This window comes from Ammospiza caudacuta, chromosome 7 (assembly GCF_027887145.1).
Source record: "Ammospiza caudacuta isolate bAmmCau1 chromosome 7, bAmmCau1.pri, whole genome shotgun sequence".
Lineage (NCBI taxonomy): Eukaryota > Metazoa > Chordata > Aves > Passeriformes > Passerellidae > Ammospiza > Ammospiza caudacuta.
Genome location: NC_080599.1, coordinates 30,709,899 through 30,735,794, shown reverse-complemented (window position 1 = coordinate 30,735,794; position 25,896 = coordinate 30,709,899). Strand labels below are relative to the sequence as shown.

General features: G+C 37.1%; 1 protein-coding gene across 2 annotated transcripts in view; it reads right to left on the bottom strand.

The window, feature by feature from the left end:
* Positions 1-25,896, bottom strand: part of DPYD (dihydropyrimidine dehydrogenase) — a 327,901-nt gene that overhangs the window by 160,298 nt on the left and 141,707 nt on the right. For both annotated transcript variants that reach the window (XM_058808550.1, XM_058808551.1), the window contains 4 exons: positions 16,406-16,513; positions 13,242-13,411; positions 11,366-11,576; positions 3,309-3,493 (listed from right to left, as the gene is read on the bottom strand). In XM_058808550.1, the coding sequence (XP_058664533.1) occupies positions 3,309-3,493; positions 11,366-11,576; positions 13,242-13,411; positions 16,406-16,513 (674 nt within the window). The remainder of the gene's footprint in view (positions 1-3,308; positions 3,494-11,365; positions 11,577-13,241; positions 13,412-16,405; positions 16,514-25,896) is intronic.

Sequence of the window (25,896 nt, the reverse complement as noted above, 5' to 3'; positions counted from 1 at the left end):
AATGTATAACGCATGCTCAAGGAATATATGAGAATGGTCAATCTTGATGAACAATCAACACTATACTCTTCAGAGACAAAGCCCATATATTTTCTGACAGCACAGGTAAAGAAAAAATAAAAAATATACAACAGTGGTTCAAAATAACACTGTGATCTGCTCAAAATTCATCTTGAATGATGTCTTAGTGAAGTGCAATTTATATCAGTTGGGATCTAGGCCTCTATTCTCTAAATGTATCACGTACATTTCAGTCTATGAAAAATATAAAAGAAACTTCCACAGTGGAAGGTTACAGTAAAGAAGAAAATAGATTTAAATAAATGAAAACTTACCGTGATTTAGGAAAAAAAAAGTCACTTTTAAAGAAGGATTTTAGTGAGATGAAGATGGCAGCTTGACTGTCATATATGGGAAAATAGCCCACAAGTAAGTGCATGAATAGAGCAGGAGTGAAGCATTAGGACTGGCACAGTCATCCAAGACAAAAATACTGGAACTGTCTTTGCTCTCAAGATAGGCATAGAAAATTAAAAGTTAGTCCTTTTAACTTTTGTGAGTTACCCTGAATATAACTATTGTACTATTAAATCCATTCACACATCAAAAACAAGTGAATGGTAACTGAGGCCTAGAAGAGAACAGCAGTCTGTATTGCCTCTGCACAAGATCATAAAGTCACTGTTGGACAAAAGCAAAGGCTTACAATCCGCAAACTAAATAAATCACTAAGATTAAGTAATTGAAAATTTTATGTCATTCATGGAATGACAAAAGAAGGTTGAATTGTGAGAAACCATGAGTAGTAGAAAGTTGCATGAATTGGGCTGATTCTGGATCTCTAAAGATTTGCAAGGAATGGTTCTAGAAGACTGACTGTATTTCCTAACAGGTTCTACTACAGCTATCCTTAGTTAGGCTTTGACCGGTCATGTTTATAGAAACTAACCTGACACAGCTGCAGGCAACAATTTTTGAGATGAACCTATGCCTCATATAGTGGGAGGAATATGTTAAGAGGCAGGAGATATTTAGGCAACTAATGATGGAAAGTTTCCAGCATAAGAGCAGCCAAGAAGCTTCTGTAAATAACTCTCAGTATTGAACATAAGGCATTTCTGCTGAAGAGTCCTGGAGTCTGGATCTCACGCCTGACTTGACCACGTGCCAGAGCTTGCAATGACTGGAGATTCAGGGCACATATCAGCCCCATCTGTTCGCTTAGCCTTTTGCCTGGAGTAGGTTGGGATACAAGCAGCGTGCTGTTCAAACACTGCATTCTGCAAGCAGTCAGGATGGTAGGTTTGAGTTACACTCTTTGACATTGTCTTGGACTAGTTGTGAAATCCTATGAAATAGTTTTATTTTGATGAAGACTGACTGCATCATTTATAGATCCTGGTGCTGAGCTAGTTGGTGATTTTGGAAATGGCTACCTACTCCTTAACTGAAACAGACAGTATCAATGCATTTATTTAAAATTTAATGTGTACTTGATTCAGATACTCAGTTCACAGGATGGTTGCCTGCTTTAGAATCTCACAGCAGAGACAAAGTAAGGTGGTGTGCAAGAGTATTTTTTCATTTGCTTTTGGAAGTTTCCAGAATACAGCGCAGCTGTGAACTGAGTGCCTGTGCACACACATGAGCACAAAGGCAGGCACACGTGCACACACGTGTCCCTATAAACAGTAGGGTAACAAAATCCTTCTCTCATCCTTCTCTCTAAACAACTTCTTTAAAAACAAACTCCTCCAGTCACTAAAATTTCTACCAGCTCCACACACTGGTGAAGTAAATTGCCAAATTACAGCATTTTGCACCACAGCAACCAGATTTTACAAGGGCTGCACATCCAAATAAATGTCCTTGGGCAACCCATTCATCTAACAGCTGGAAAGGTGACACTTGACATTTGGAAACTTTCCTGTGAAGACTGCTGTAAGGCTTTCCCATTAGCTTCCTGGTGAGACTGTAAGGTTGAATAAGCTGCCTTGAAACCTGCAAAGGGTAACAGAAATGCTCTAATATCACAAGTCTGCTTGGTTTAAAATTCTAATTCGCAAGCCATGACTATTCAGATTTTTTTCCAAAGTATTAAACACATTCCGGGGGGGGGGGGGGGGGGAACTTTGTGGAGAAAGCAACATGATAAAGGAGGTTTGCCTGTATTTCTAAGAGGCTGAATAAGGAGACAAAAAGGAGATACCTTCTCTCCCCTACCACAGTTACCCAAAATCACTGTGCATTGAGAAATTAAGCAAGCAGGTCAGGGATTAAGGATGTTTCACACTCAGCATTTTCATCAGGTCTAAGAAGGCAGGACACAAACAGTGCTTTACAACAAGTGCGAAAAAATATGCACAGATACTAACAACAAGCTTTCAGCTGAAGTATTTTTAGGAAGTGAAATCAGACCCCAACAGCATGAAATTGCACAAACATGCAATCAGAGAGGCTTTGAGCAGATGGATGGGGGAGAAAGACATTGAGCTGTTACAGTCCCAACTTCAGTTGTTCAAATCTCTTTATGTGGGAGAATAAATCATGTATCATGTTTCTCAAAAGTTCCCTGCACTATGAACACACTTTTTGTCAGTTGGTTCTCCAGGCTGTCTCTCTGTCTTGGGAGGTTTCTATTCATCTCCTCTAGACTTCGTGCTCATCTACTAGAAAAATTAGGGCAGAGTCAGCAACATGCAAGGAGAACCAAAGGGAGACATGTGGTTTTTCAGGTTTGTATATATTACATTTCTCACATAAATTCTCCTTTGCATTATTTGCCTCTGTGCATTTAATGTTTGGTTTTTGTCAAGCTCTTGAATCCAGTTTATCAGTCTCAACAGAGCAAACTTGGGTTCCAGTGTAGATAACCTGAGCACTCTGTAAACTGTTAGTAAACTAAAAATGTCTTCCTTGGGTTACAACATTGGCAGTAGTTAATTTTTACTTTATGCACTACTGGAAGATTTTACTTTTTAATACTTATGGAGCTCACTCCTTTTCCCCAATTACCCAATGTCTGTTGTGCAGGAAGGCTTACTAGCATTGAGTGGAATTCAGAGCTGGGGCCAAGAAAACATTGCTTGAATTTTAGCATTAAGATAATGGAAGAAAGCTGAGTTCACCTACCCAAACTCTAATATGTGATCCAAGATGAATGAATCTGTGATGTTCTAATCACCAGATAATCTAGGTATTATTTCTCAAAATTTGTATAATGAATCAAAAGCACAATGAAAATATTTTTCAAAGTATCTAAAAGCAGATTAAACTGGGAAAGAGAAAAATACTTTTGAAGAAGTCACCTGGATGTATCTGTGCATGTACCAGGAAGCTTGTTTGCCATCATTCACGGATTCCACTGTAGTATTGGCAAGACCACCAACATCACCCCCTGCAAACACCCAGGGCTCACTTGTTTGCATCGTTTCTGGGTCTACTTCAGGGAGACCCCATCTGTTAAACTTGATAGGTGCCATGGCCTCTCTGACTGTAATTAAATAAATGACAAATATGTTAATTAAAGAAAGAGAAACTGTTGCTAAAATCTGTCAAATGTTTGATGATAACAATAGGAAAATCTAATGCTGAGAAATATCTTTTATTTAAGTCAAAGCCATCCTGACTTAATATTCAAACTCAGAACATCCTGGAAGAAAGGCTCACTTCAAAACATGTTACATGTATTATAAATAAAACCATAAAGCCACAATCAAAATCAAATGGTTAGAAGAAGACAGTATCTTTTGTATCTTTTCACTACAACTTCTGAATTTTTTTAAAGCGTGTATTAAGAGACCCTAGTCTTTTTCATGCTGTTAGAAAACAGCACATAGAGGCATTTTGCACATGAAATATTATTTTCCTCCAAATAATGTAGATTTGAAAAAAAAAATAGCTGCTTGGCATTATATAAATGTCATGAAATACACATAAATGCTCAGAAGAATATTCTGTTAATATTTTTTAAATTACTACATTCACAAGGCTCTTCAAAGTATCTTCATAAAGAGAATAATCTTTTCAATAAATAGTTTTAGCAAATTTTGATGGCATCTATCAAAATAGGGGAGGCTATATAGCTTTGTCTGCAGGAACAGAATATGCTGCAATAAAATGCAGTTTAAAATTGCAATGTCCCTCAGGGACATACCACTGGCAGATGCAGATTGCCAAGGTCAATTAAACTGATGTAGTTGCACTGTCATAAATGTAAAAGAGAAACCTGCCAGTTTAAGATGAAGACTTCTCCGACACAAAGGGCAAAGTCATGGTATTGTCCCAGCACACGCCTCAGTACAGAGCAAGCTTCAAACACAGTTTCCCACACATCACAGTGATAGGATTTTCATCTAAGGTTCTGTGTCTCCTTTCACTTCCAAATCATATATTAGAAATGTATTTCAAAGTGGAGGCTGTGTATAATCAGGGGAAAAAATAATGAAACAAGAAGCAAGACACATTGTCACCTATTTGTCCCACCTACACTCTCCTCCTCAACCTTGGCATATACAAACATATCCAGAAGACTCAAATTCAAAGGATTTTTTGCATCTTGTTCAGAAGCTTGAGTCAGAGAAGACAGTTCTAAACTGAAAGACTGTAGCAGATTTTCTACCAGAAGTATTTAATCTATCTGCAAGACCTATTGCCTGCACAGTCTCTCCCACCTGGCATATACATGAGGTTTAAGTTGACAAAAATAATATTTGGGTAGCAACAAACCCAAAACTTAAGAAATTGTGTGCTGTAAAAATATCTAAATTACTGAAAGATTGCATGGAACACAACCTTCAGACTGAGACATTTTTCATCTGGAAAATGAGGGGTTTGGTTTGTTTGGGTTTGGGCTTTTTCTGTTTGTGTGGGTTTTTTAAAGGAAAGAGTTGGCTGATAGCAGTTTTATCAAAAATCCTTCAGAAATCAATACATTAACTTTCTCTTTGTGCCTCAGACTGTGTGTACTTCAAGAAAGCTTTTGATCATCTTATATTTGTCATATATAGGATAACTTATTGCATCCAGTGGTACCATCTCAGCATGTGGTCTAGACGGCTCTCACAAGTTAAATATGTACAGGCTTGTAAAGACACGTTTGGAAAAAACAGAGGAAAACTTGGTACTGGGGATTAATAGATGACTTCTGTCTGAGACAAGACTGAACTACAGTAAAGGTTTCTGAGGACAATATGCCGTCGAAAATGTAGTTTTTCAAAAGATATTATGTAAAACTGGAAGTTCTGACTACTTATTTCATTTTATAGAAAAACAGGGTATTACTTCTGTTATCCTGTATCTATTACATTTCTCAAATCTCTGAATTGCTTTGTTCTAAAATAGCTGTCTGGACATAATTATACCAAAAGCTTTTTGAGTGTGAAGAATGCCCAACATATCTTCACCTGAAACATCTCTCCAGGCCTGGGGATTTGTCTGCGTGATCAGTATTTTTAAAGTCAAGAAAGAACATTTCCCTGGTGGCAAGGCTGATATGGTATCCAACTGCTATTTATTTCTTTCTTAAAATCTCCAAGATTTAGGTTATATAAAAAAAGGGCATGGTTCAAAAGCATTTTATATAAGAGTTCCTAACATCCTCACAATTTGGATCTGACACCTGGTGAAGCTGAGAGGCTGAAGGGAGCACCTCCCAGACCACATGCACAAAGCAGGGGAGAACTTTCGTCTTCAGAAAGGAAAGTCCTTTCTCTGCCCTGCAAGGGTAAGAAAGAGCCCAAGAGATAAATGTGAGCTTGAACTATTGGTTCTCTGAATTGGTGTTTGACACTGAACAACAAGCAAATCAGATATTTAATGCTTGGTGCATCATTTGGGACAGAGGTAAAAAGTATCTTTAAAAACCTTCACCCTCTCAGTTTCAGTCTTTAAAGTTTAAAACTAACATATCTTTTCTCTTGAAAATTCAAACTGCAATCCTGTGTCTGTGCTGCCATCTCTCCCCCAGCCTAGTGAGATATTATATATCATTTGAAAAGATCCTTCTGGATGAAAGACAACATACAATTTAATTATTCTACCGCTATCAAGTGATGCTAACACAACACCAAACAAAAGAACAGTGCTGAATATATTTTCCAAATTCACTATATTCACAGAGCAAACAAACACAAATGGAAACACAGCAGCAAATTACAGCATTTGCAAAAACAATATTAAAATATAAGTGAATACAGAAAAAATATTTTAATTAACGAAACAAATCAAATGGAAAAGATTCCTCAAATAAAGCTTTAAAAGTGAGTCTCTGTGTGACTGCCATGACTAATTATGCATCTATGTAATGTGTGTTCAATTTGGGCTTATTTAAATAGCAGAAATGCTCATTAGCTGCAGTATATCTGTGAAGCTTCAATAAACAGTTTAATGGTTTTTATGTTTAACCAATTTGGTAAGTTCCTATAATTTTAGCTTTAGTAGCTCATTAATGTTATTTTTGACATCCATCTTACAGAATTCCTTTAAAGTGAACAGTAGCATTACTTCTGAAAAATACAAACATACAGTAACTTTCTTAATCTGAAATGTATAACTACAGCTGTCACATGCACTAACAGATTAACTGCTGACACTGCCCAGTCTAAACGCCCAGCAAATAAAGAAAGGCACAATCATGCTTCTAACATCCTCTGCCCCACTAGCATCCTGAACAGGATTAAAAATGGTTTGACTGGAAAAAGCTGGGTCCAGCTACGGTGGGAGCGGGTCCTGCTGCAGGCTGCTACTGCCTTTGTTTTCTGTCACTGGCAAGCTGAAGTGTGTGATATGTATCAACTCAGAGAGTAGAATTTCTGTCCTAAGTAAACATGGCTTTAGAAATCATCATGAAACCACTTTTTGATATCGGGAATGGGTAATGATTTCAGAGCACGGCACTGCTGCACCCAAACTCTTTCAGTAAAGCTATTTGTAGAGAAAAATCCTATTCCAAACGACTCAGCAGGAAAACTCCTATCTATTTCAATAGGAATCTTTTGAATGTATATAAATTTCAGTTTTATATAACAGTTTTTTTTACAACTCTAGTGCCTCAAAGCCTGTTGGCGTGAGGCAGATGCTGTGCTAGCAGGCAGATGCCAGGGCATTCCCAGCTGGGGTATCACAGCCTCCCCTCCCCCTTTACTCTTCCATTAGATAGTCAAGGCTTCAGTGCTCTGAGGTCAGAGTTACCCAACTCTCTGAGCTGGCTCCATGAAGAAACTCAACAGTCCTCCCAAGTTCCAGAACTCCTGGTTTCTGTGCCATTTGGAGTTCTATATTTGATCCAAGGAAAACGAAAATCTTTTTCACTTATGAGATCAGAGCTCTGCAAACGTTTTTTCCTTTGTTCCCTAGCAAATGCTTCTCAAACTGTAGATATAAAAATTAACCAGGAGTAGGTAAAATTATAAAATTATAAACAACTTGGGAAAAGTTACCTTTACTTTATGTTGAACTATTCTAGGGAAACAGTAAGGATGGGGTTTGCTGCTGCAGTTTCCAAGAAAGATGACAGTTGTACTAAAAGTAAAATCAAAATACCTGAAAGTTGTGACTGATTCCTGGAATTATGAAATGAAGTTTTGCCCTTCAGTCAACGATGCAATAGCTAGCTACTACCAAAATTTTCATAAAACATATTTTGGTTCACAAATAACTTACTACTTCTGGGATTTTTTTACAAAGGTGGTACTTGGATTTTGCTTGGATATTTTTTCATTTCTCTGTTTTGCTGTTCCAAGAAAATAAAACAGATATTATCATGCTAAGATTCAGTGTTCTGGTTACATGTGAATTCTTCCTCCTTAATGCTGCCCACTAAACAGAGTGTCAAACTAAAGTTAGGTTGCCAGTCCCCTATCCTGGGTTAGTCCTTTGCTCTGCATTGAATTTTGTAGCACATTTTCAGCACTATTTTCCATACTTTCTCCATTGTTCTCACTGGACATTCAAGAAAATAAATCCAAACAACGGCATTTGTTACAAAATTTTGCAGTCCTAAAGTATTGTTCCCTTTGCTTATCAGAAGGATTAGAAAAGGGTTATTCAGAGTTAGACTTCAAAACCAGTGGGACTGGTGTTAAGCAGGATGTAGAGGCTGGACACAGTGTGAGGGAGCACACAGAATAGCAAGTGTACATGTGGAATAGTTGCAATTAGAATGGTGGCAGAAAATACTTCAGTAATTCACTAGCACATTGTAAGCCTCAAAAACAACAAACTAAGAAAAAAAGCAATAGCCAAAGAAAAAGTATAAAATTTCTCTCACAGCTCTTTCTTTTTGTGGGTCAGTTACAATGGCTTGAAGGCTCTGGTAAGCTGTGCAATTAAAATAAAGCAGCCTGTACTTGCAAAAATTTTTTTCTTCAAGAAGAAGTAAAACATTTTTCCTACTCCATCTGCAGTAGTTGGATTTGAACAATGGTTTTTTACTGGTTTTAGTGAAACAGGAACCTTCTTAGAAGAGTCTAGAAGGCAACTCTCCTGTTTGATCTATAAGCAACTCCAGGAGCATAAAGTCAAACTAGGATTCAATTTTTTAAAGTAAATGATGCATTTATATGATTCCCAACGGGAGGATGAATACCCACTAGAACCGCTGCTTTAAAACACCATCAGCATTTTATTTTAACAAAACAAAAAAGACTAAATACCTATTGTGAACACATGGAGTCTCAGTTGCAAATTTAATAGTTACCACGCAAGAATAGGAAACATCTTGTTGAAGATAATAGACCAGAAAAAACTTTGTAACCTATGAGCTATTTCTGCTCAGTCACCCACACACTTATGGCTTCTTACAAAACTTTCCAACATGAGCATCAAGGCTGCCCTGAACACTTTGTTGAACTGAGGCTAAGTCTAATTTTAATCTCTCTGCTTTTGACAGTATTTTCTTTATTCTTTTATCAGTAGAACTGACTTTTTATAGGATATAACCTGCTCTCTTAGCCCATACCAATACTGCAGTTGCAGTTCCCTGAGGTGCCTTATGAATTAGGTCAATTGATAGAGCTCTTTGTATGAGCAGCAATTAACATGTTTATTCAACCTGCACCTGAGTCACCCAGTCACAGGATAATTGAAACCAGAAGGGCCCTCTGGAGGTTACCTATTCCATTCACTTCAAAGTTAGATCAAGTTCCAAGTCAAATCAGCTTGCTCATGGCATTGTCCAGTTTTGAGTACCTCAAGTATTTTCATCTCCATCTGTTGATGGGGAATACCTGAATATTTTCATCTCTTGAATACAGAAGTGTTTCTAAATGAAGTGTACTTCATTTAGAAAAACCAATCAACCACAAAACCAAAAATCCTCAACAAGACACTAAGATGATGTTTTGGTGTTGTTTTTTTTTTTAATTTTTCATTTATTTTTGTTATGTACACTGAAGTAGTCTGGAGTTTTGGTTGTAATCCAGCTCAGTAGTGAAAAGCAAATTTGACTTTCATTAAGACAGCCTAAAGAAAAAGACTTAAAAGCAACTGAAATGGTATGCTCAAAATAAGCACTTTGTGCACTCAAGTCTCAGTTTCTTTTCACTTTCACAACATCCAACACAAATGACTTGCATTTTTCCTTTTTATTGACTTCTTTTATAACAGCAGTTTCACCCAAAATACAGCATGAAACTGAGGTGTTTTGCTCACCCCCAAAGTAAATTTCTCTATTCTCTCATGATCAGCTCACTGCATGACTGTTCCCCTCCCATTTTATGTTCCTATTTAAAAACCTCTCAACAATTAATTTAGACTGTGAATGTGCCCTAGGAAATATAAGACTGGCACAGTACTATAGCACAGTACTTACTGGGTGCTTAGCACAGTAAGTTCAATCTTTTAATTGAGATAATTTTTAACGTGGGAGAAAACAGAATCACTCCTGTGTCATGGGGCCTATGAATCACAACAAAATATATTGATTGAATAGGTTAATATTGATTTACCACATGAGATTCTAGAAACCCTTCCAAAAAATCTAAACACGGAGTTTTAAAAGCAAAATTACCACCAGAACCAACAAAATTTGCCTAAATTCTCAGTTAATCAACACCATCATCACAGTAGTTAATCAATCTCTTAAAAAAAGCCCTTAAAACCTCTTCTTCCTGCACCCTAGACGTTAGACTGAGCTCTGAAATATGACCCACACAAGTGACAATCTTTCCACAGCAATACAGCTGCAAGAAGAATGGGAGTCTGCTCTCTCCTGTGCCCTGCAGAGCAGGAGGCAGCAGCAGGCCAGCAGGCAGCCCTGAATAGTGAGCTGGGAGCAGTCACTGTCTAGAAACAGCCTAGGATGCAAAAAACTGCCCCAAAGCATTAGTAGCACACAGAAGATAGGACTGCTCCTGGTATTCACTTCACATGTTCCTCAAAATACCAGGCTGATCCTTTTTACTGTAGGAGAAGGTTTAGACTCTTCTCATGGCTGCAGGACGGTTCACCATTCTATACAACTGGATGTGGAGCAGGGAGCGCTGAGTGCATTCAGGTTTAAAGTCTGCTTACATCACTTAGGATTTACCATTTCACTTGATTGCAAAGATTCACAAAAGTACAACATGATAAGAAATTCCGAATACCAAATTTTCTGGTCTTACGTAATCAGTGGCACTTGCCAAGTCCTCTATCAGAGCATTTATACCCAAAGGACCATGAAAACATGCCCTGGAGAGGCAGGCACATTCTTCACCAAGCTTTCAGAATTTGCTAGCCCTAGATGACTGTCTCCAAGCCAAAGACCTTCTCATTCTATCAGTGTGTCTTCTACTGAGTCAGTGTTTTTATTCTGAGGCACATTCAATGTATGTGCCTGAACTTCTAAAATCTAACCTAGTGTCAGAGGAGACCAATCTAAACACTGCTCAGTTCCCATGTTGTTGACTATATTCATGTTCATCTCTCTGCTAAATGGAGACAATTCATCCAATCTCTGAAATGTCATCAATGTGCCAATTTCTGTATCTTTAATAAAGAATGAAGTAATTACTAATTTTTAAGACTAAACCTTGTGAAGTGCAACTAAGAAATATAGTGTACGAGAGAAGTCTCAGTTCTCTTGTACATGCACAAGAAATAACTAATACCCAGACTAGATGAACCAGAATAATGAATGTTTCAATGCTTGTTTAATTTGCAGTTAAAAAAAAGATATTTCAGAGATCAGATCAGTTCAGCTTAAAGATGTAACATAATGAGTTTCTCTAGAGTTAATTAATGAGACCAGAAGAAATTCCCAAGAGTTTCTTTGAGATCCTACTTGCACTGAGAAGAAAAATATAGGCTGAGGAATTGTACTTCAATGCTGAGTTCCAGCTCTATACAGCAATTTGCAATCTGTATTTGCATTGGTCAGGGTTACCTTTATCATCACCCAGAACGGAGCCAAAGGCACTGATCACCACGTTGGCTTTCAGACGCACAACCTGATCCTCATCCTCTCTCCAGCTTCCATCGCTGTCCTGCTCCGTTCGAACAAATTCCATAGCAACAATTTGTCCACCTTTAACAACAACTTTACGAGGAGAGAGGAAAGGCAGAAATTCACACTTCTCTTCTTTTGCAAGTTCCATCTGTAGAGTTGAAGCAATAAAAGATATAACTTTACCATGATGCATTTTCAGGACAAAAAACCCCAAACAACCAACCAGGAAACATTTTGTGACTCAAGATGTTACCATGGATTCTACAACAGCAGAAATCAGCCTTGTCCAGTATGCAGAGAGTCATCTTACAGTCAGCTTCAGAGCCTCTCATGCTATCAAATCAAGCAGTGGCAGTAAGCAAACTTTCAAGGCAAATATTTCTCAAACATATTTTCTTATTTCTTTAATATATTTTTTTATTTTTCTGTTACTTTGAATATGTTTAACTTTTTTTAGGGCAAAAGATTTCTCTTACATAAATATCTGTGTCTTTTAAGAAGTGCCCTAGTATTAACTTAGTCCATGCCCTGATTTATCTTTACTATGATTTTAAGATTTTATTAAAGGCTGACTACCGTGTAAAAGTAACAGTTTTCTGAGTGACAATCCAGACTTAAGGATCTTCTGAATCTCTGCTGTAGTAAAACTGTTAAAATCAATAATCTTCAGAATTTGACTGTCTCTATGTACACAACTTTTTTGAACATGTAATACCCCACCTGACATGATTCTATCATGACCATTACCAAATGAAGCTACTTTTATTTTACTGTTTTCAAGACCCATTGCACGATTGGATGAGTAGAAACATTGACAACTTTTAGAAATTTACCCAGGCTTCTATGAAAGATTTTGGTTCAGATTACAGTACGAATCTGAATAGCACATGAGTCTGTGCAATGGCCTTGGTAATCTCATTGCATCTACAACTCTTGATTGAAGTGCAACAGAAGTAAATCATGCACCAAGAAACCCTCTATTACTTTCTCTGCAGCTCCATTTCCCTTCTGGAAGATCTAAGACACCCACATTCTTGAAACAGACGACCAAACTACCATAAATCTCATTATAAAGATGCATTAGATGGTGTGCTATTCTCAAGTATATAAAAGTGCAATGTACCAAATAAATAAAAAATAGAAAAAGAGCACCAAAATAAGAAAAAAAAATCTGAAAAAACTCTTGTAGTACATATAAATTGAGGAAGCAGAATAATTTCAAAATGTGCAGACGATCTAATAAATGCCGAAGTACAAAGCCAAACTAAAACCAAATGGATTAGGATGCTGAAATACATGATGAATAGCATTGCTTCACTGTCATTGGCAGTGATTCAAAGTCAAAATCACTGTAAGTAATTTTCTCACCAGAAAGAAAGGAGAGGTAAGAAAGAAAGAAAACCTTCTATAGGCTCGTAAGGCAATGTCAGAATCACTGAGATTCCTTAAACAACAGCCAGAAGGTATCATTATAGGATCTATCCATGATCTGAAGAGCTACTTAAAATACTCTAATGGCTGTTTGATTCCAACATTGAAAATTTTAGTTCATTTCCTAACTTACAAGAAATTCTAACCCCTGTGTGCAAATACATCTCTCTGCCTTGTCAGGAAACAGATACAACAGTTGAAAATTATTTAAACACAGAGTATACAAAGTGAGCCTCAGATCTTTAATAGACATTAGTACATTTAAAGAGCATTTTTATAAACAAAACCTTTAGCAGATGTCTGCTAAGTACCTATAGTATGCTTTCAGGCCACATAGAAGTACCTAAGATGCCTTCTCAGAAAAGCTGCTAATCAGTTTTACCTCTTCTGGGACAGCCCTGATATGAGTGAATCCCTTCCTGAAGACCACGAAGACGCGGCGAGCTCCGCAGCGCAGAGCAGATGTTGCACAGTCAAAAGCAGTGTCTCCTGCCCCCAGTACAATCACAGTTCCCTGGATTGGTGGCAATGGAGAGTGACAGGCACACATCCCTGAAAGATAAAAGGAAAACCCCATTTTCAAGTAGAGAAGCCATTTCTGCATGACAGCTCAAAAGGTACTTGTACTCAAAGCAGTGTAAAATTGCATCTTACAGCTTCCAAGCATGGAGTGTCACTATCAAATTATTCTGCTCTACTGAAAGACAGTTTTATTCCCCCTTTTAAGATATGCTCATATACATAATTTCATAGTCAGTACTCTAAGCAGCTGCATCTTTCTATTGAAAAAGAATTCAAATGACAACATGTTTGTAGGATTGTGGGTCATGTCAGATTGAAACTAGAATTGTGAGATCTTTTTATTCAAAAAGTTTCTCTCTCATCAGATTCATTATCCTCCCAGCTAAAAAAAAAAAACAAAACAAAAAACAAACCACAAAACCAATCCAAAACAACAACAACAAAAAAGATGACCAGTTGTTGTTAGTTATAGTTTTGTGTAATAGTATACCAACATCAGTCCCCTCAGATTTCTATAAAGCACTGACACTGTTCTGGCGGTGACATGATTCTCTGAGGCTATTCATCAGCTGAACATGAAGGAAAAGAATATTGTAACAGCAATTCCTAGTTCTTCTACTGGAAGAAAATGCTTAATCTACAGTCGTTTTCTATAAATCATTTGTAAAAAGTTACATGTAGAAAATGACAACATTATGTGTTTATCATCTACAGCTTGTATTTAATGATCCAAATAAACAAGAAATAGTTAAGTGAAGCTGAACTGTGTCTGTTCCCTGGATGAGACTGCACTTTATCATATGTTTAAGTACAACTAACTGTTCATTAGGCAAATGGTTATAACTTGAAAAATATTGACATAAATAATACAAAGCTATATTCTCACCAAGTCCGGGAAAGCTCCAGTCAGGAGGCACTAAGCTGGCCATTTACCTACTGTACTTTAACTCAAGTATCCTACTGTAGCAGATTTTCACATGTAATTGTGGAACACAAGTATTACTGAAGTAAACAATCCTTTTCATTTAGACATACAAGCAGAGTGAGAAATTCCCCTGCTCACCCATGAATAGGGTGTCACATTGACTATTTATTTAACAGGATTCTTAGTCTGAAATTCTCTCTAAAAACTTTTCTCATTTATTTTTAGTGAACTTAATACTCCATACAAATTGAGCAGTGGAAAAAGCACAAGTGGAGCAGGGAGCGGGCAGCTCAGAGTGCCATTAGAGTGTGAGTGTAGACGGGATCAGATAGAGCAGCCTGCTTTGCTCCTGGGAACACACTCCTGAGCTAAATTCACAGCTATGTATTTGCAAGAGGAAACCCTTTTGGAGGAAAGTGTATTAACAAGTAGCATTCAGAATTAATAAGCAGGCAGAATATGTATTTTACCATGAATAAGTCTATTATGTCTATTATTTAGATAACTGTCACAGTGAAAAAAGGAGGATAGAGTAGGATGTAGTATGTGTATATTTTATTTTATAATTCCATCCCTTAAAGAGCAAAAGGTGGCTATAGCTACAGACAGACACTAGGAGAATTAAGTAAAAGAAACCATGTTAATTAACGGACAACACCAAAGACCTATCTATTACTGTCAATCAGAAAAGGTTAGTTCTTCAAAGTTCATCCTTTTTCCCATTGTAGACTTAATATAAAAAATCATATTATCATATTTGCTAGCTTATCAAGAGGCCTACTTTGCAATATTTTGAAATATGTGGATCACAGTATATAGATCCACATGCAGGCAGGTGACTTATAGTACACAACTGCTACGTATCTTTTCAGAATTCTACAAAGTATTTTTAGTCAAATTGTTTCAAGAGAGTTTTGTTTGCAGAATTTACCTTTCCTTTGTTAATCTACAAATGTGTTGCACTGCATATGCTCAACCTGTTTTACTTTTAAACATCTGTCTTCAAAAAGAAAACCCAAAAGCTCACCCTTTTCTCCCAAATAATTTAAGATTACTCTGAGCTTAAGAAAACAGACAGAAATAAGCATTTTGATAAAAACAGCTAGGAGATGGGACAGATGGGATGCAGAATTTCACTTCTGAAATATTTTGCATCAAATGGAGTAATAAATATTACATTTATAAGCAGAATAATCTGCCATAGAATATATGTTTCTCAAAATTGTATAAGAAAAGTCTATTAAATAAGTAGGCAATCCTATATGATGCTAAAAAATCAGTTTGTAGATAAAACAAGTAATATTAAGTCATATGTAAAATACCGCATTCTGTCCCAAATAAAAAAACCAACCTGTACATTAATTTGTTTTTTGTCTGGGGAATCTAGACGTATGAAGAAATGTGGCATAGAAATCACATATTTGGGGCTTATGAGTTCATATTCAGGGACACTGAAAGCATCGGTACTCCATAGGGAACAAATGCCATTATCTCTGAGCTCAAAGAAAGATGTGAAACCATAAAACAAGACTGCATTTGGGGCCTATGAACTGAGCACTTTCTTATTAACTCCTGTCATAATCCTGTTGTCCTGAGTGTTACACTGCAAGTTCATTGGGTAAAGAACTAGTGCTGATTTAAATGTGTCTACAAAACCTGCAGCACATGACTTGGATCAAGTAAAAGAATTTATCAACAATGTACAAATCAGCTGCTTATATAAGTCAGAAACACCTTTTTTAATATCAGGTTTTTTTCAAACCATCTTATATATACTATTTTTATCATGATACTTCATACAAAGGAGAAGCTTGTGTCAGCTTTAGAATATAATTCCAAATAATAAATAAATCTTATTAGGGGAAATAATTTGCCATAAATTTAGTACACATGATTATTCAGTTTATAATCTCTGGATCTAACTTTCCTGACCATGCTCCCGAGGTTGCCAAACACCAAGAGAAAATCCTGTCCCAGACATATTCAGTGGAAGGTACTTTGTAACAGGATGTGCTGCTTTGTAGCCAAGCAGTTTGATATAACAACACCTGCAAATGACTTATTAAATGTGATTACAGCAAGAACACAGTACCACACACCTGGTTTACTTGCCATTGCTACCAAAGGTAAGAAGTCTTTAGATGTGTAGAATCCTTGATTCATTTTCAGCCCTTGGAATATACTCTCTCTCTTTGGTTCTGGCAAACCTGAAATAGACATTTTATGGCACATAAGAATTACACAGGAAATTTTAGTGACCAACATATATTTTCAATTATACGCATGTTCTCAAAAACATCATCCATACAAGCACTTTCACAAACCCTTAGATGTTTCCAAAATATTATTGCAAATGATCACATTCGCAGTCTGCAGCTTACATAACTGGTGATTGTTTAATAGCACAGGCACTTGAAAATCAGGTTCCTTGACAATGTGTGTGTACTTGTATAACTCATAACAAAATAAATGTAGGGGAAGGGATTAGAGAGAAAAGGGTGCAAAAGCAGATGATACAAATGAGGCAGTAACAAACAGCTTAAGTGATGAGGAGAAGAGGACAAATGGCAGTGCTGTAGGTCTGATCTGTGAGTATTTGTATGCCATCATTTTTTTGCCATTCTTGATTATTTTCTCAAAATCTTGAAGTCCTGATTAGCTGACATTTATTCCTAGTTATCAAAACCACACTTTAGACAGAACCCATAGCATAAAGACAAGGATTTACTTCACAACTATTAATAGCAACAAATACCTTTCAGTTAAAAGAAAGCAATAAACAGCATCTTCCAATTATACCAAAGAACATCACCTTATTTTGGTGTGAATGGTTGGACAGTGCCAAAGCCTAGCACGGCTGACACACCAGTTAAGCCATTTTACTCATGGAAATGCAATCAGTGTATTTTCAACACTCTCAACTTTCATATTTACATCTAAAACCCCATAATATTATCAAAAGTATGCTAATTGATGATCACATACTGAAATGGAGTAAATGTCAACAATTTTTGTAAGAAAGCATACTGGCACTGAGGCGCCCTCAGAGCAAGCAGGAAGAACAGGAGCATACAAAGCAATCTGAGTTCCCTCCATTCTCAGGCATGGGTAGCAGCAGACTAATATTAGTCCTCTTTGAGACACATTTTGCAGACACACTGGTCTGGAAAACCCTAGCAACACAATTTTAGCATCTACAATAATGCAGAATTGCACATTAAGGAGCAATTTCCCAAACAGGGAAGGTTTGGGGTCTTTTTCTATTAATTAAACAACAAAAATCTGTCTTATTACAGCATAGGATGAGAACTACCTAATGAGAAAACTCAGTACTTTTTCATGAGTTACCTATATGTAGTTTTTTGAACCTGTAGAATTCTGAATGCAGTTACTATATTACTAGAAAAATAAAATACATTTTTAGATTTATTAATTTCAGTGAAGAAAAACAAAAAACTCTCAGTGAATTCAAAATGCTTACAAGCCAAAAAGCACACTAAAAAATCTTAAAATTTGATCTCTATTTCTAAAGAAAAATCATGACTCGGTTGCTGAACACCCAGCTCTGAAATCAACACTGATCTGTAGTTGGATATTGAGAAAAATAAGGTTAAAAAATAATAGCACGTCCTGAACTTCAAGACCTTTGGATGCTGTACTTTCTGGGTAGACTGGAATTTCAGCTACTGAATAATGAATAATGGATATCTTAAGAGGCTGCCAGAAATACTTAGTACTATTGAAAGTACAATATGTAAAATGCATTAAAGAAACTATTTTTAAAAGGGCATTGATTTTTCTCTATGTATATATTGCAAAATCATCTATGGCAAGAGGAGCGCCTCAGAAAAAGCTCTCAGTGACCGCCTGCAGGCAGAGGAGAGAGTAATGTAATCATTTCTATTGAGATACCCATAAACCAACTCAGAGGCCTCAGTTTACTCTTGGGAGAAACACTCTTGTCATTAGTGGGATGTGTGGCCTGCATTAAAAATAATTTCCTTCCCACCCAATATGTACCTCCATTCAAACTCAAAGAGAAACTCTCAAAATATTTTTTCTGACTTATTTTTTGCTGCTTTTATAATTTCCTAATGAAAACTATTTGGTCTCTAACAGCATCAGTATTTTAGCTCCCATTGGCTGAATAAAGAGTATAATAAAGGAAGTGTTGCAATGTTCTTTGTCTAGGTTCATAACTAGTCTTTTCAGATTCATCACTGAAATAAAACGAGTTGGATTAAGAGTGCATTGGGTTCAATAATGTTTAGCCTGGCTCATATGACCAAACAACTGCCAAAGAGGTAGTCAATATACGTGGCATTATCTGCTATTTATTTTACTATTTTCATTTTGCTGAAAACTCTCTGAAAAACAGTTTTGTGATATTTACACTTTAAGGAAAGGCATGGGACTTCTTCTTTTATACTTATAAACACTTAGCACAGATTGAAGCTCTTTGCTAAGCACCTGCTGGAAATTGTATTGTGCTGGATTCTGATGCATCTCTTTTCCTGTTCAGTATTTGCTGTTGTAATGACTGCATTTACTTTTGTTAAAATAGAGAGACTTAGTACTTCTTCAAGCCACAAGGCAAGCTAAGAAAGAGACAGACTGAGGCAGACAGAGAAAGAGATCAAGAACAGATAAGATTCACTTTAGAGACACCATTTCATAATAAACATTCACCCCACAGAAGTATGCTTTACAGAGAGATCAAATATTGATAAATAGCCAACAGCCTCTTGGGAGAGAGGATATTCAACAAAAACCAGCTGTAGAGGAAAAATGCAGTTTTGAGCAAATGGTTTCAGAGAAGAAATTAAAAAAAAAAATTTTAAAAACCCAGTCACCTACGAAAGCCACAATTTAGGTCAAAATAATGAACCAAGAGAAACACTCTTTGAAGATAAATCAGAGAGATCCTTTAGACTAGTATAGCCAAGAGCCACCCAACAAAAACTGCTTAGAAAAATATAAGGTCTTTTCCCTAGCTTTTAGGCTGAAGCCAAGTAAGTCAGTTCTCTGTTCTCCAAATCCACTTGCAAGCCATCTAAAAAGATTTTTTTTTTATTTATTATTTGCTATTTCGTGTTCTGAAACAATCTGTCACTATCCCACATCTTCCATCTTTAAATAATCTGCATCAATATCTAGTGATAACAATTATTTCCTTGCCCTGCACTGAAGAACAGCTCTTTTGAAGGGCAAGCAAGAGGAGGCAGATTGGAAAGGCAGCTCCCCTGGTGGTGCTTGGAGGGGCTCTGCACACCCTGCTACAAGCAGAGGGCTGTGCTGAGCCCCCCATCCTCTGCAGCCTCAGCCCTGGGCCTCCTGCAGGCTCAGCTGCTTTGCTTGCTGCTGCCAGGGAAGCTTCTGAAGGAACTGATACCCAAACCACGCAATGAAGCCTCATGGGCTGTTGAAAACTGCATTTACTAAGAATAGAGAAAGTAGAAACATTGTGAAAATAACAGCTTGCATGACAGATCTAGTTCAGCTTTGCAAAATCTAACCTAGACAGTCCCAATCTGGGTCAGGTGCAGCGCAGAAAGCAATTCATCTTGATTCCTGACCCTCTGGTTTGCTGTGCTCTGCCTTCCATCTCCAGATGCTCCAGCTATCTCTCAGGAGCCATCACTACTCTATTAGCTTCTTTCCTTCATTTGAACCCCACAACTCCTTCTCAAGTTTGCAATTCCCCAGCACTGAAGTCTCTCCCATGAATGACATACCATATACTTTCCAAAGTCCTTAACCACTACAAGAGTGGCTTTGAAAAACACAAACTAGCTCTCCCTTTTTATATCCTTTATATATACATATAAATATCTATGTGCACATATGTATTAACAAAAACATCATCTGCCTCCTGTTAAGATCTTGTACTTTCTGTTCCCACAATACTGATGCATATAAATTTTCTTCATGCACAGTCTCAATTCCATTGTTTCCCTTTAAAGAAAATTTAGATACAATTCCCTAGTCCAGTTGAGATATGAATTGCTGAATGATTAGAGTAAATTTGTCAGATGTACAAGGCAATGTACCAGAGGGAGGCACAGACAATGTAAGGGACTGGCTTGCAGAGCAGGGCACCAAGTCCCCTCAGCTGCTGCACCAAGTAAATTCAGGCATGTCAACACATCAATGAGCTAAGTCTGCTACTACTCTACCTATGAGCCTGATCTGGAAAGAGACACTAAAGCAAGTACAGGCATTGCATATCTACCTCCTGTTTGGATCAAATCCCCTCTCCCCAGCAACAGCTATGCTTCTGAGCCTCAACTTACTCATTGGACTAGTTAAATCTGACATGGTTGGCCAAATCTGCAGTTTCAAATGAACTTCTCAACTGATCCTAATAACTGACAGACAAAATAAGCTCTCATCCTTGATAAGGGTCAAATACAGTTTTCACTGGGAGCTGACTAAAAACACTCAGACAAAAAAACTCCAGAAAAAAAGACAAAATGGAGCTGAAGATGAAGGGTAAATATACAGGAGCCTTCAGGGACAAAACTAACTAGAACATTATTTTTTTCCTCATTTTCCTCACATCAAACACTGAGAAAGTTTTCTGCCTTTATATTTAATTGTGATAATACTGAATTTTGCTGGTGAATGCAATCTGTATTTCAAAATACCAAGAGCTACTTTTTAAAAGTGAAGACACTTCCTTAGTACATTTTTTATATTGAGTCTTTCAAATTTGTTTTGAAATTACATTGCATGCATAAATTTATCCAAATTCAATAAAAAAGAAACAAAATGTGATTCACTGGCTATGCACATTCCTTTTTCTAACTTTTAAAACAAGGAAGCCAAGCATCAAACCACATTCACAAATTTATGGATTATTTTTTAAATTTTCTCTTGCCTTTCATCTGGAGCTAGAACGTTAGAGGGCAAGGACATCTTTCCACCTTTTAACATCTCTATGTTTCAGAGTTAAACCAGATTTTTTTTTTTAAATCACATTTACAAGGAAAACTCCTCTTCTGTCCTTCACAGCCTCTATTACAGGAAATCCTAGGATTGGGTGGAAAGCCTTTAACTGTCAGATATTACTGAGAATGAGGAGAAAAATCCATGAATACCATACAAAACTGGAGAGAAGAACCATAGGATTGAATTTCTGCATATCTGCTCTGGGCGCAATGCAAATCTTCTGAAATAACATCCGAGAGGCTGAGCCCAGACGAGCTGAGCCCAGCCTGTTACTCAGCAGCAGAAACTTGAGCACAGCCTGGCAAGGAGGCAGCACAGATCCTGCAGCAGCAGCTCTGCACCTCTGGCCTGGAGAAGGCTGTGCCCCTTCATGTGTCCTGGGGAAAGGAGCCATGGAAGTCTGACAACCAGAGACTGATGTGAATTTTATCGAGGAAATGACAGATAAATTTTTTTTGTTAACCAAGGATTTTTTATATTGTTCTTTTAATTTTCTTTCAAAGGATATGCTAAAGTAGGTACAGAGCTACAGTAATTTCCTTCTGAAGGTAAATTTTAAATCCACCATTTGTCTTCTGAAAGGATTCTTTTGAATTAACAGAAAAGCACCACTTTGTCCCATGTCCCTGCCTTTTTACACCCTGAATGTTCCAACTTGCTCCTTGTGAGCCCATACAAAGATATTTCAGATGTAGCAGATCTGATGACATTTCACTCTTGCCCAGAGACTTGCAGCTACAGGTACCATATGGTTAGACTGTGACTACAAAGGTACATGGCACACTGTAAAATCCAAGCACATAAGCACTACTTTAACAATTCTGAATGCTCTGATCTTCTTGAACAAGTCTCCTTTGTGTGCTGGGGAACTGGAGATCAAAATCTATATATTTAAAGCAGTCTTACTTAATGTCACACAATCTGGGACACATATAAATTGGACCATGAGTTTTAGATATGTTATTTTCTTGAAGGATAACACTGAAACTGTAAACTTTCATAACTGTCAAATGTACAGTTTTACCTAGACATGACAGAAACTACTTGTATGCTGTGGGATATGCTCTACATATTTGTTTCTAAGCCACCACATTCACCCACACCCATACTGATCACATTGCTCTTCACAATTTAGAAATTATCTATATTGAAATGTATACTCCAAATACAGCGAGCCCCAGAGCTGATTATACTAAATATACCAGTATAACTCATGCTATGAGATGCACCATACATGGAAAGACAACCATTGGTATCTAAAGAGTAACTTTCTTTACATATTTAAAGGCTTGGTACTGGGCATCTAGACTTTCAGAAAAGTCGCAAATACTCTGCAAGCGCTCAGTTTTTCTCAAGGTCAATCCATTAGTGATTAGCACTTCAGTAAGTACTTTTGAGGCTTGTATTTGTAAAGAATCTCTCTCATTTTGCTGGACATTTTTTTTTATGGAGACAGCTTTGTTACTTCCTGTTGTGACGTTCAATAGAGTATGCTTTCTAGGTGGTTGATTTTTTTTTTGTTTGATATGTATGTTGATGGAGATAAGTGTTTTAATTACTTTTTTAATGTCTATGCTTTTGTGTTTTCTCCCTCCCTCCCTTTATTTCCTGCTGTTGAGATTACTGCCTCATCTCCACAGCAGGTGGCTTCTTCAAATTTGTTTTCTCTGTAAGCCTGGTAGATTAATTTTGTAATATAACTGCTCCTTTTCCATAGTTTTTATTAATGATTTATTTCCTTTGGAAAATGTATGCTTGCAAGGGTTTTAGGAGTTACTTCATAACGATGGCTAAACGCCTCATTGATAGAAAATTGAAAGCAAAGGGAAAAAAGCAAAAGAACTACACTAGGGTAAGCCTTCTCTTACCCTCAAGTTAGAATGAGCAGTGTGTACAGCATATGTGAAAACACCTTTCACATCTACCAGCATGAGCCACACACAACTGCTGCAATGCATTCTAAATTGAACAGCTATATCCATAGCATGGCTTTCAAAAACACCCAAATAAGCAGTGAACCTGGAAGCAATGCAGTCTGTAGGTCTCACACCTTACTTTGTTGATAAATTAGACACAGAGACAAGCATCTGAACTCTTGCAAATGGTAAAGAAATAATAGGAGTGAGGGAGTCAGATTATTTAGCACTAAATTTGTTCTTATAATCCAATTTCTCTTTGAGTTCCAATTTTCCAAGCCCAGTATAGAGGCAGCCAAAATTCACATGAGCTAGATATCAGAAAGTGCAGATGGGAAGGACAGGCCAGAGTTCAGAATCAATCCATGTGAGTGATGGAAATTAGGATTACGACAACACAGTCAGTGTTGTCTGCCTGAGCACGGAATAGAAACCAGCCTTGTAGTCTGCCCTCACCACATCTAGTGATCCCATGATCACATCAGACTGACATCTAATACTGGCCAAAGTGCCCAAAGATGGACCATAACTCATCAGCCTCATCAGGTATAGACTCCACCCCTCATCAGATTTTTTTGTAATCAGTCCAGCCTTACTCAAAGCTTTAGTCTACCCGCTACAGCCTACCTCTAGTCTTAATTGCTGTTTTAAATTTTATTATGGTTAGTTTATGGGACCTGTGCTTTGAATTTTAATAGGGCAACACTCAAGTATGACTAAAATATTGTATTTTAATAAAAAACATCAGTGTTTCAAGATGATAAAACAAAGATCAGGAGAAATGATGTAATATTTTTTCAAATCTCGATATCTGGCTGTTCATATAAAAGGACCAAGAAGATTTTGACCTCAACATTTTGAGCCCTAATACTCTAAAAGCACTCTTTTAAAATGCATACCTCAGAACTGAATTATACAATATCACTACATGTTTTTAAAAGATAATTCTGTACAGGACACACTAGAATTGTACTAGATTATACAAACATATACATATTTCTAAACTAAGAAACAGATGGTAATTCTAGCCTTTCTTCTGTGTTTGGAAACTGATACTTAATGTTCCTCATCTTTGAGGTTGAGGATTTTAGGAAGTTAGCTGGCAGCCCTGGTGAATGAACTTGCTGAAATGTGAAGATCACTATGAAGCAAACCTTATCATGGGGAAGGATGAATGCAGACGTCTGCTTACCTTCCCTCTGGTTCTGTTCTGCCTGGTGTTGCTTATTGCAGGACTTAAAGCACTGCAACAGTGTGCTATGAATCTTGATTTGTAGAACATAAGAGTTCTGTAAATTGTAATACAGAGTAACTGAAGAAAAATCTGCTGTAAAAAATAAAGTGGAATATTGCTGCAAACCTTTCTTAAGTCATAGCAACATTTATTATACTGGCAACAAATTTGAAAAGGTCACTAGCAAAAATGCATTTAGCAGTGTCAGTCCAATCCATCTCTACCTCATTCCACCCAGGAGCAGAGCTTGCTCCAGTCTGCTTAAAATAAAGTTAAACTGGATTTTAGTCCTGACTGGAATTTGGTCACTTCCCATCATGGACGTGACCTGTCATTTTTCAGGAGCATTCTTGAACCAGGAAGGCTGAAGTTTAAGATCTGACATGCTGATGTTGTCAGTTCCTTTGCCTCTTTCTTCTACAAGTTTGTTCCTAGCAGTAACCTGCCAAAGGAAAGACAGGGGGGCTGTGCTTCCCCCTGGCACCAGCTGGGTAATATTGGCCAGTGTGACACATTGCACCACTCAGAGGAACAGAAACTGTCCCAGTGCTGACTCGTGATCAGCAAACAGTGCTGAGCAGCCCCAGAGCAAGATCCCCTCCTCACGGACTGCCCATCAGTAACTCAAAGGACACCAAAAATCTATCATCTCAGAAACCATATGCTACAGTAAAATGATTTTTACCCAGCACAGAAAATCCAAATACATGGAAGTGAAAGCAAAATAAACTGGATTGTGAGACTGAGAGCAACAGACTCCGAAAAGAAAGCAGAAAATACTACCATACCCATTTGCAATGGTAACAATATCTTTCCCAAGCAGACTCATTATAACTTAACTGTCTAATATGCCCTGTTTATAAAGAGCCATGCTGGTATATTGAAATAATCTAAGCAAATGAAAATTTATAAAGGGAAAATCAAATGTTAACATAGACCAGATCTCTTCATATTAATTTTTCATTTAAAAACATGGAAAAAAATCTTGAAAAGCTGGATCAATAGAGGCTACATAAATACACAGGGAATGGATGAAATGAGAGCAAAACTGATGATAAACATTCACAAAGAAAAAACCGCAAATACTTAGTTGGCATTACGAAGAAAAACAAATACTAAGCCTCTACACTATCACAAAGCAACAGCTGAAAACACCCATCAAAGGCAGCAAATTCATCCCATAGAAACATGAGGAATAATTAAGTCATTAATATTCTGGAATAACACCTTTGTCAGACCTCAGGCACTGTACAGCAACAAAGTTGCAATGAGGTATACTGAGACAACATCAACTTATACTACCTAAAATCAACCTGTTGTATTCCTAATGTAACCTATTATATTAGGATTATAATAGCCAATAGGTGGTATTTGTGTTGCAATTCTAAACACTGATTTTTATAATATTGTTTCCTAAACTTGATGGAAGAGAGCAGTAAAGAATCATAGAAATATCTACATAGAAATATCTACAGCCATTTGTCTTAAA